Source organism: Alternaria metachromatica (genome assembly GCF_023757995.1).
Source record: "Alternaria metachromatica strain BMP 0045 chromosome Unknown scaffold_61, whole genome shotgun sequence".
Lineage (NCBI taxonomy): Eukaryota > Fungi > Ascomycota > Dothideomycetes > Pleosporales > Pleosporaceae > Alternaria > Alternaria metachromatica.
Window position 1 is genome coordinate 1 of NW_026055552.1, and position 10,927 is coordinate 10,927.

The 10,927-nt window shown below is 52.9% G+C and overlaps 4 protein-coding genes across 4 annotated transcripts; 1 reads left to right on the forward strand and 3 right to left on the reverse strand.

Moving 5' to 3' along the window:
- Positions 1-193: 193 nt before the first annotated feature.
- J4E83_011041 (uncharacterized protein) lies at positions 194-1,710 on the reverse strand (the record flags this gene model as incomplete). Its single annotated transcript, XM_049337917.1, has 2 exons — positions 194-1,101; positions 1,152-1,710. 2 exons carry the CDS (start codon positions 1,708-1,710, stop codon positions 194-196), a joined length of 1,467 nt encoding a protein of 488 aa, XP_049182950.1.
- An 855-nt stretch (positions 1,711-2,565) lies between these two features.
- On the forward strand, positions 2,566-3,274 carry J4E83_011042 (uncharacterized protein; the record flags this gene model as incomplete). The annotated part of the gene is made up of 2 exons (XM_049337918.1): positions 2,566-2,645; positions 2,722-3,274. The coding sequence occupies 2 exons, from the start codon at positions 2,566-2,568 to the stop codon at positions 3,272-3,274; spliced, it is 633 nt and encodes a 210-aa protein (XP_049182951.1).
- Positions 3,275-5,037: 1,763 nt separating this feature from the next.
- J4E83_011043 (uncharacterized protein) lies at positions 5,038-5,431 on the reverse strand (the record flags this gene model as incomplete). Its single annotated transcript, XM_049337919.1, has 3 exons — positions 5,038-5,166; positions 5,214-5,261; positions 5,315-5,431. The coding sequence occupies 3 exons, from the start codon at positions 5,429-5,431 to the stop codon at positions 5,038-5,040; spliced, it is 294 nt and encodes a 97-aa protein (XP_049182952.1).
- Positions 5,432-9,607: 4,176 nt separating this feature from the next.
- On the reverse strand, positions 9,608-10,720 carry J4E83_011044 (uncharacterized protein; the record flags this gene model as incomplete). Its single annotated transcript, XM_049337920.1, has 1 exon — positions 9,608-10,720. One exon carries the CDS (start codon positions 10,718-10,720, stop codon positions 9,608-9,610), a length of 1,113 nt encoding a protein of 370 aa, XP_049182953.1.
- Between the last annotated feature and the right edge of the window lie 207 nt (positions 10,721-10,927).

The window sequence follows — 10,927 nt, forward strand, 5'->3', positions numbered from 1 at the left end:
TACTACTACTACTACTACTACTACTACTACTACTACTACTACTACTACTACTACTACTACTACTACTACTACTACTACTACTACTACTACTACTACTACTACACATCGTCTCTCGTTTCTCATGACATCATCACCACCACATGCTCGCACCGTGAGCCGCCTTTCACTACCATTACAAATTAAGCAAGGAAACTTAAGCCTTAAGACCAATCTCAACAGCAGCGAGAATGAACTCCATGAAACCAGCATTGGTGTCAATGATGTTTTGGATATACTCCTCGCTCGTGGGATAGAAGTTAGTCGGGTAACCAAACTCCATGGTGTATCCGTAGACCTTGGTGAGCTTCTTGTTACCCTGCCATCGGCTGAAAGACCAGTCGTCAGTCGCGCCAGAAGTAGGGTAAAGGCCAACAGCTTGTTGAGGGATGTATTCGCGGCCTCCAACGGAAATCATGGCATCGGTGGTGCGGTTGGCTGCGATGCGGATGTTGTCCCAGTCCTCTTGGTCAATGTACTCCTTGTACAGGTCGTCCTCGACGATACCACGCTTGCCGTCGTAAGCAGGGTTGAACAGGTTCTGCTTGGGGTCGTGGGATTGGTCGACGTCGTCTCCCCATGAGTAGAGCAGAGTTCCGGCAGCAGAGTGGACGTCAATGTACCAGTGGATGTTGGGGTACTCGTCGTACACCCAAGCCATGTCTCTCGACTCAGGCTCGGAGAATGGTGCGGTACCGTAAAAGGCCTGGGAAGCTGGGTTTGTTGAAGCTGGGGAGACTGAAGGGTCAAACTTCTCGGTGAAGTTCCAGAGGAAGTCGAAGTTCCTGTTCAAATCTACACCAACACTGAGGGGTTCGTTGGGCCTAGCAGAGGCTGGGTTGCGGTTCTTTCGCCATAGGTTGCTGTTGGCTTGGTCGTGGCGCACACCATCTGGGTTCAGCATGGGAATGAAGACAACTCCCGCACCAAGAGCCTTCTTGACTTGGCTGTTGGTGTACTTCTTGTTGCCGTAGGTGAGACCGATGCGGTGCTCGTTGGCATAAAGAAGGTCAGAGACGAAGTAGATCAGGTTGTCAGGTCCTCCGCGCTCACGTGCGTGAATGCCTATTCGAGTCAGTTTGATACATGCAGTATCTTCATTGATCAATGCATACCTGAAGTGAAGTAAATGTACTGCTTGTCCTTCTTGATCTTCTCTGCCTTGTTGGCAACACCACCGATGATGTTCGCACCCTCGTAGGTCTTGTGTGGCGTGGTGAAAATGGACATGCCGTACTCTTTCTCCAGACCCTTCATGGCGGTGTAGACTTCGTCGGCATTGAAGACACCGGCGCTCTGAAGCTGAGCGTACTCGCTGGGCTTCCTAGTACCGAGACCCCGGGGCGCGACCTTTCCGCCCTTGAAGCGGTCGCCCTTGCCAATGGGTGCAGTCGCAGTCTGTCGCTTGTTCATGTTGTGCAAAAGCTCAACGCGTACGAGCTCGGGGTCCAGGCTTCGCTTGAAGTGGTCCAAATGGTCCTCTGAGATGACGGCGTGCAGCTTGTGCTCGCCACCCGCAGCCATAACAACAGGGCGGCAGCCATAGTCGATCTCGCTGTTGGCCGAGATGAAGTCGTAGAGCTGGTTCTTCTCCTTCGCGTAGAATGCGACGCTCAAGACATCGGATGCGAGAACAGCGCCGGGAAGCAGACCGAGGAGTGTGGAGACCTTCATGGCAGACAGCGATAATAATAATGCTGCGACGAGTAGAAATTGAGAGTCGTGCAGACACAGACTGTCGCCATCCTGTTCTTATTTATTCAAGGTCGATGGCTTGGTACTATGTGTCGCGAGCCTCTTAGAGAAGAGCATTGCTGCCAGCTTCCTCATCCGGTAATGGGGAGGCGGTTCTCCAAGACTCCAAGACAGCAAGCGTACTTGGCTGGCGTACCTGCCCTACGATTCTAAGCAGGTCCGAACTGTTATCTTCTGCTATGGCCACACGAAATGTACTCTAACCCGGATGATGGCGCTGGTGGTGGGCCAACGAATGCGAAAATGCTCTAAAGGATCCAGACTCCTGGTCCATGGTGTCGAAGGCGTTGCCAAGACTGTTGAATGTGGGTTAGCAAGGCACCGGCGGTTGTTGCTACAGGATCGTGAGTGAGTTGCAGATAAGCATCGCTCCGAGGCTGTCAGAATCAAGCACTGGGTTCCCCACAGCCGAGTAGATGTATAGTATGTCTGGGGTGAGACCTGGAAGAAGAACTGGAGAATGCGCAGGGCTGCAACTGATGCACGCTAGGATGGCGCGAAGAATGATATCTATGTTGTCGCATAGCGATGTCCCTGCAAGCCGAGCGAGGATGTCTGTAGCATGTTGGCGATTACGAGTTGAGATGTGCGATGGATGAGGAGTTCGAGTGATGATTGTCTCCAGGACGCGTTCGCGCTCGTTGCCAAGACACTGTGCAGCTAACGCCTATCTCCGCGCCCAGATGTGTTCGTCATCTCCTTCATCGACTGGCAAAAGCAAACATGGAACCGCCTTGATATCCGATTGCGCCTGCGAGGCCACCAGAACTCGCGATGGATTACAGCCCTCTAACTCCAGAGGTCAACGTTCTGCTGTTGGGCGATTCGGAAGTCGGGAAGTCGACGTTCTTATCGTGAGTTCGGCGCGCGCGGTTCGCGTGACAGTTGACGTCGATTGACGTCTTGCTACCATTACTGACGTGTTCGCAGTCGCCTGTCACTCGGTGTACAGCCTCAGGGCGACGACCTCCCACCGTATGAACTCCCCAAGCTACGCGATATCGACCAGCCCTACGCCTTCGACATCTCGCTCTACGGGCGTCCATACAGGCTGCAGTTTTATGACACTGCGTCGCCCCAGAACTACACTCTCCTGCACCCGCAATTCGTGATCCTCTGCTACGACATCTCCTCGCGCGCATCCCTCGATTCTCTTGCATCGACATGGCTGCCGATCGTAAATAAGCACTTCAACTACGACGAGAACCTGCCTGTGATGGTCCTAGGGTTGAAGCGAGACCTGAGGAAACAATGGACGTTAGCCGAGCATGGCCTGGATAAGAAGGGCAAGGGGCCGAGTGTTATGCTACACGAGGGTCTGCAGGCGGCGCAGAGGATGCTGTGCGATCACTATGCTGAGTGCAGCGCGCTGACAGGGGAGCTGTGCAGGCAGGTACTAGAAGACGTTGCAAAGACGAGCGCAAAGACAACGACTGAGAAGGGCGCCAAAAGTCAAGGGGCTGATATGTGTACTATGATGTAGTTTGTAAATATGTCGAGAGTATGATTGAATACAAGCGCATCGAACAGTACACATGAACAGGGACATTTATTAGAGTATTACAGTATTCCCTCCCCTGCAAGGCGTGCCAGATCCTGTTAATAGCAAAAACAATGCATTTGGCTCGAATGAAACGGCAAAACAATTGGTTCATGCGACACCTGTGTGATTCGAACACACGCTCCCGAGGGAACTGGCTAACTTTCCTGTGAAGGACTAGCAGGCCAGCGCGTTAACCACTCCCTAGAATTTGGATTAGTAAGCGTTGAGTAGGCAGACTGGATCAAACGTACGCCAAAGTGCCTTCAATTTGCTGTTTTGCTGATTGATGAAGGATTGAGTAATCTGAGCGTATATGTTAGAGGGTGATGAGGCCAGCTTGGGCATGGCTGAGCGGGGAAGCGGGGTTCAGGTGGGGGCCGACAGCACAACTAGGGAGAGACGCATTCGACGGCACGCCCAGTCTACATGCAGCGACTGCTTTAAGCGCTTTGCACACTCATGGACATAGAGATGTGTTAGATGAGAGCATGAAAGACGGGTGAAAATTTATCGACTCTCATCCCTCAGAAGCGCACTAGTCCTCTAAGGGTTAAGAGCAATTCAGAAAACTAAAGTATTGGCCTTCGCAGAATCCAACTAAAGACCAACAGCGCATTGCAGCTTCACAAGTGCTTCACCGATGAACCGGTAGTAGAAGCCTTTGTATTGAATACGTTGAATCTCCGTTTGAAGAAAGCGGCTTCGTTCAGACACAAGTCGGGTCAACCTTGGAAATGTCTGAAAGAACCAGGTAACCATACGGTCGACACTCAACCATTAACTCTATTTTGACCATGCCAACGTCGCTCTCATCCAGCTATGCGCTGTTTCAAATCGCGATGTGACGACTGCTGCATCATTTGAGCTGTGACGACACTTCACCAGCCTCTGGCTCGCTTACATGCGCGCCAATCACACGCCATCCGTCCCTGCGTCCTGCTGGCTCAGGCTCCGCCTCATCATCACAACTCAACAACTCCTCGACGCTTGTCGTGCCCTTGTTCTCGTCGCTACGTATGTATACACGTCAAATCCATCGGCGACGTGGCACCAGTCCAGCTGTCCAGGTCCGACTCGCCAAGTTGCCTTGTGAATACATCATGGGGCGGGCGCCCAAATGCTGAGGCAGGCACTCTTCGTTCGCATTTCCGCTCATCTAGTTTCGTAGCCCTGGCTGCCTGAAAATGCCAAAAGACAGACCTCAGGCTCACACTCAGCCAACGAAGGCAACAGATTCGACGACTGAAACCACTTCGGGGGCATCCTACGAAACTCTCAACCAAGAACCAAGAGCAGACGATGTCTTCCTTACGCGCAGTATCCCCGGAAACGCCAGATCTAGGTTTTCACGTTGGAAGAAGGGCGTCACATGGTAACAAGACTGCAAACTGGAGCATATCATGAAGGAACAGACATTCTTTTCTGCATTAAAGCGAAATGCATCTCACGTATTGTCAACAACAACGTGGTAGCCAATTTATCCTCCCCACAAAACCGAAACGCCAACTCGAAGCCTCGAGACATCATAATGGTCCGTATACCATAACTCATCAGTCGGTCCGCCCAGGGATAAATGCACGCTAAAGAATACTTGACGAGAAAGAGGTGAACGTATTAAACGGAAATTTGGGTATAGGGCGCATGCTCTTCGAACTCCTAGACCATGGCACGAAGTGAAATCAAGGTTGTCTCTTGCGCCGCGATCATGTACTTCGTCTTATGCGTTGGTTTATTGGGATAGGTGCGTTTACGAAGACGTGGGATTCGTCGGCGATGCGAGACTGCTTCTCCTCGTATTCCAAGGAAGACATCTTTAGGTCATCGATTTGTGCCTATCAAGTCAGCCTTCATACACAAAGTAAGGATATGCTTGAGCTACCTTGGTCAGCGGTGGTCCGATGGTGGTTATCAGAAATCCGTCGCGTCCCTGTCGACACCATTAGCGTTCTGCTATACTCAACAACCACCATTGCAAAGTACCTGGAAGGTGTAGGGCCGAACAATCGCATCCGGGCCGCAATGATAGCGTATCTCGTTCTGAATAACGGCTCTTGAGATGCCGAAGCCTGGCACGAAGTACGAGTTGGGCACAGCCATGATGATGGTGTTGGGATGGTCACGTCGGCAGGGTATTGCAATGTTGACTGGACTCGATGTTCGCGGGCTGGGGATGATGGTAAGGTTGGGCGCGCTGGGGACTTATACATCTGACTCGCAGCCTTGCGACTGGGGAATCGGTTGCATACACTCTATCTACACCGGTTCCAGTCCGGATGAGGATGCGATGCATCGGCTGCGACCAAGTCCCCCGTTGGGCGTGGACGCGTCCGCCTCATTGTTCGCCTCGAAAGCCCAATCACCGCCATTGGGCAGCGACTAAGACCGGGTCTTGCAGCACCCTTTGCAATTGACCACTCACGGAATTCCCACTGCATTTTGTGGTATATCTCTTACTCTTGGAGGACTATTGCGGTTTCGTTATGCTTCGCATCTCGGCGCTAATTGCTGGAGCGGCCAACGCAGCTGCCACGTCTGCAGATGGATGGTCTCTCGCGACAACTACGGATGCTTAAAGACGATCTCTTCGCCACCAAACGCTCCAAAGGGGTTTGCGATATGTGATACTCCCACACCCTCTTGCAGTTCCAAGCCAGCGGGCTCAACCTGTTCTTCCAGATGCGATGAACTTGGCGCCAAAGGTTTCTAGCGGAGAAACCTCGACGCCGATCATACCCCGGCTCAACTTCCACGATGGGTGACACCCAGTCGCCCCACGGTAATCGCACAGCAGAAGGAACACAGTGTCGCGGTGTCTAAATTCGGCCAGCGTGGCTTCACCGCTAGATCTGTTAAGCGAAGGCGCGATCGCATCCAGGAGATCCCTTCCGCACGCGCTGCTATGGGTATGAATGCATCCAGCTACGGGGATGTTCCAGGTTTTGAATATTCCAAGAGCCGAGCCGAGACCCTATAGTATCCACCATCATGTACCTTGGTTGACGCAACAACGGTACCCGAGCCCTTGGGCTTCTTCCACAGCAGACGGACTAAGCGCCAACACCATCTGGCAACTCTATCTCACTGTGAGGCGAGCCTGGTTTACCCCGCTTGTCATTGATGATCTACTTCGACACTACCAGGAAAGGTGATAGATTACGGCATGTGGTGCCAATGGCAAGAAGAGAGCGTTCAGCAACACCTGGTGCTATCGCTTCGATTGTGAAGCTGTTCATCTGAGGTGTTCATGCGTTCTGTTCCCTTCGGCATAGATCATCTCTTGCGGCCAACAAACCTCAACGAACGCGTATCATTGCTCGAAAGTACAGGATCACCACCGGAGTTGCATCCTAACGGCGGTCTCGGCTCTTGCACACGCCGCATGAGTCGTGTACACGTGTGCGACTTCATGAACATGTGCCCAATGCCCAACGTCCGAGCGTTTAGGTTCCATCACAACAAGCATTCCATCGTCGTGGCCAACATACTGTACCTACAGCACCTTATGCACCGGACTACCCCGCAGAATCCACCATGCAGTCGCCTCGTACGCCACCTCACCTTGCATCCGGTGTCAAGGTGTCCCCGAAATTGTCGACCTACGTCATGATGTCACTGATGAGACGACACGACGCAGTGGATGTTGTGAGGCATTATGAGTTTGGAGGCAAAACCTGGTTGCGGCCATTTCGCGGGCTACGAGGAACCCCGGGCACATCGAATGCGTGATCACGCCATATTCAGTCGGCGGTTCCTACTTACCGGCCTTACTGGAAGACAGCGGAAGATGGCGCAACCCGAGGTACTCCGCAACTAACGCAAGACCAGAGAGCGTACCTACCGTGACTATACAGTAGCAATGCAGGGGATCTGAGCGGCTTGGAAGTAATGCACCTAGTGTTGACGAGAAAGCGCATTTCAGGGACGGATGATCGTAGGTAGGATCTGACAAGCAAGGTACGGCTACCACTTCCGGCAGAGAGCAACTCTTTCAAAAACGACTGTTCGTTAAAGCGGCCGAAATCATAAGCCCGAGAAGTCGCCCCGCTGCCACTCTGCTCTATCATACGACTGCTCTCCGATCTCGTATAGCTTTTGACATGTTTAAGGCCTTGTTCACCGGACATTGACAAGGCTCAGCCCGGTTGTGATCATTCGGGGCGACAATCTCGACAAACATCGTGTCCCTAGGGTCAGCTAGCAATCCTGCAGACGTGTCCTGACAAAATTCACGACTGTCACTGGGCTGTCACTTTGCAGAGCAATGGCTCTTCGAATGGGCAACGACGACGGACGACTGGCACACTGGAGATGGGAGGGTGTCAGGCAATGCGTTCTGTGACGTCTTCCATGCCTATGGAGTCTAGCACACCCTGATTGAGACCCGATAGGCGATGCGCCCAAAGGAAGATACCGTCCAAACCCCCACTCGCCACAGACTAGTAAGCTGCCTTCAGCCCTTGTCTGCCCTGTTCGAAGAGTAGAACCGGAGCATGGGTCAGCGGGACTACGTGTGAGACAATTGGCACGAATTCTGCTAACGATTACTATATGTGGCCACTCAGATACTTCCACAGGGAAATCCCTTCTACACATGGCTGCTCTGTGTCAGTTACTCGCGTCAGCTTCATTCCATGGTCCCACGCCGCCACCATCACACCGCGACCGAGTCCACCACGGCAAAATCCTGCGAACAACACACGCTTCATCCGGTGGTTGGACACGATGGCTATCTCGTTGACGGACAAAGATGGATGCAATAGGCACAAGGCTTCACGCTCTTAGAAGTCGAGGCGGAACGCAGCCGAACGAACTGACGAGGAACACTATTCGCCCTTGTCTGATCGCAATCCGTACATGCGGCCTGCAACATCTTCAGCAAAGTGCAATCACAAATTCGCCACGAGCGGCATTCCGAGCACGAACCGTGGATCTCGCGTGCCACGTCAACCGTCCTTGTCAATGCGCGTTCGCCGTTGTTGATCGCGGCAAAATGCATGCAGCGCATCATATGCAGGTCTTGCTAAGACCCAGTACCTGCTCTAGTCTTGCCAACTTCTTCCACAAACGCCCCTTCACAAATGGTTCTGTGAAAAAGTGAGGCTTCGTAATTTCCGAAGTCGTAACCCTGTTTGCCGATCCGATTACGCCCTAAGCCGGGACGGCCACCACGATGTACTCCTGCCGACTGCGCGGCGTTCGGTAACACCAGTCGACACGGCATGCGTGAATGACATGAGTGAATGAGATTTTTGGAAGCAAGGCGACCAATAGAAGTTGTGGTAGAAGCTCGTGCGATTCAAGTGCCGATCCTTTGAGTTGGCGAAGCGGCCCACTTCCTCCCTTGGACTTTGCTTATTGCGGAGCCGAAGTCGTGAGCCTCACGAATGTCTTGACAGTCGGCTGGAAGCCCTCCTCTGCTCCACCCCTCGAAGGATCTGGTTTTTGTTCTGTATTGTCCTCGAATCCAAGAAAGAGGACAAACATAGAAGGTCTGCTTCAACTTGGATGCTGACGAGGTCCAGCTGCATCTAGAATACTGAACGCCATGCGTCAACACTCGCCGATCTAGTCTTAAATCTTTACTACATTGTCTTCGTGTCCAGGAAAAGCTCAGACGAAAGAATACGTCCTATCAACGTTTGCCGCATACGGTCGCGCTCCAGCACTCAATCAATACGTTCCGATAACCCAAAGACTGGACTGTGCAATACTATCAGACTCTTCCTAGGTACACGTACCACGATACCGATATAACGCAGGTGTCTTCAGCATGACCTTCGAGGTCACAGCTGTAACGCCTGAACGCCCCCGAACCTAGCCAGACTGCTACGACGTACTCTCCGCAAGCCCGACAACCACGCGTTGTCTATCCTATCACCTCATACACGAAAAACCCTGAACAGGCCTGCGGACTACATCAAGACAAGAACCTGCAAAGTAGGTGACCTGACGTCAACGTAGGCTCCACGGTGTTCAGCTTTTTCCTAGATTGGCGCGGTGGTTCAAAATACTTTTGATCATCCACAGGTAACATAGAGCTGCCGGTACATCATGCAAATAGCTACAGCGCGTTACCAAAACCACAATGGTGATACGTATTGTTCCTGCCCAGTTGGGCTGTGATCGTTGGGAACTTTCTTCGTAATTACACATTAATGGATTGCTAGCTGAGCAAGCCCGGGGTATCATCGTACAAGAAGAACGCCAATAGATCCGATGCAATGCCTCCTCTACGATCGCGTCCCTCCCAACCCTGGTCCAAATGGAAACGAATCAAACGTACTTACCTTCTAACAGTAGCTCCCGTTGCGACTTCTTGGGCGTTGCTGAAAGAGGTAACTTCTGTCGCATATTCGTGCTCCGGTCGCTGAGCACAGATGTGCTTGACGAGCGCGAGTTCTTCGACCTGGAAGACTGCGGCGACACGAAGTGCTGATTCGCAGGTTCATCGCGGAACACAGGCGTGCGCCGACCGATCGTCTCTGGGCTATCGGTGTCGCGCGGATGAGCCTGCGTGATGGTCTCTGCTCTGTCATCGCGCAGGGCCTCCGCCTCAGTGACCAGTGTCCCACCAACTTCTTGATCCTGCTGACCGCGCGCGACTTCCGCCTCAATGGACAGAGCCCCGTCGCGTACAAATCCCCCATCAGCGCTCACCGTCCCACCTCTGACAACCTCCCCCTCAGCATCCAGCATCCCACCCGCAGCAACCCACTTCCTCAAATGATCCTCCCGCAACCTCTCCCCAAACCCCGTCCACCTCACCCCAACCCTCATCGGAATCCTGCCCGCCCTCTCCAACGCATCAAACCAATCTCTATGCTCCGTCCAAACCAACCTCCTACTGCATTTACTCGTAGTCGGCGATCTCCCAACATCAGCGACATGCTCAAACAGCATCTTCGCCGTCGGCGTGTCGATATCGAGGTTATCCAAAATACTAGCCTTGATATCGCGATCAAAGCACAGCCACTCTACCACATTATCCCCCGTGCGAAATCCGAGCGCCGAGCCACCGAGCTGGAAGACATCAACCAGGTAGCCGACTTCGAGACACCCCGGTGGGGTTTCATCGCCAGCCGGAACGGGTTTCTTGCAGAACGGGTCGTCGGATCGCAGCGCGCAGACGAAGCCGTGGGATGGGCGGTTGAGCAAGGAGCGTAGTTTGGTCACTGAGATGAAGGAGGCGCGGTAGTGGTAGATAGCTACATCATTTTTCGCGAAGCGGAAGTATTGCGCTTGTTTTAGCTTGTTGCCGTTGGGTCCGGGGATGGGTTTCGGGCCGTATGAGCGTGGTTTCTTGGGCGTTATGGGGCGGGGTTGCTTGACCGGCTTGGGTTTGGATGGTCGGGGGTGCTTGTTTGGAGTGCCTTTAGGTCGGGTCATGGCTTTTTCGTTTGTGATTTTGCGGCGGTCTTTGGGCGGGAAGGGAGGGCGAATAAGAGGGGAGGAAAGAGGGAATTGATTGCTGGAGGAGGTCACATGTTTTGGTCATGGAGTGTTGTAGCAATGGGGATAGTGTGCACGGGGATTTAGGCTACTGCCGCTAGAGAGGTGCTAGATTCAGGGTCTGGTTCACCGTGAAAGTGAAAA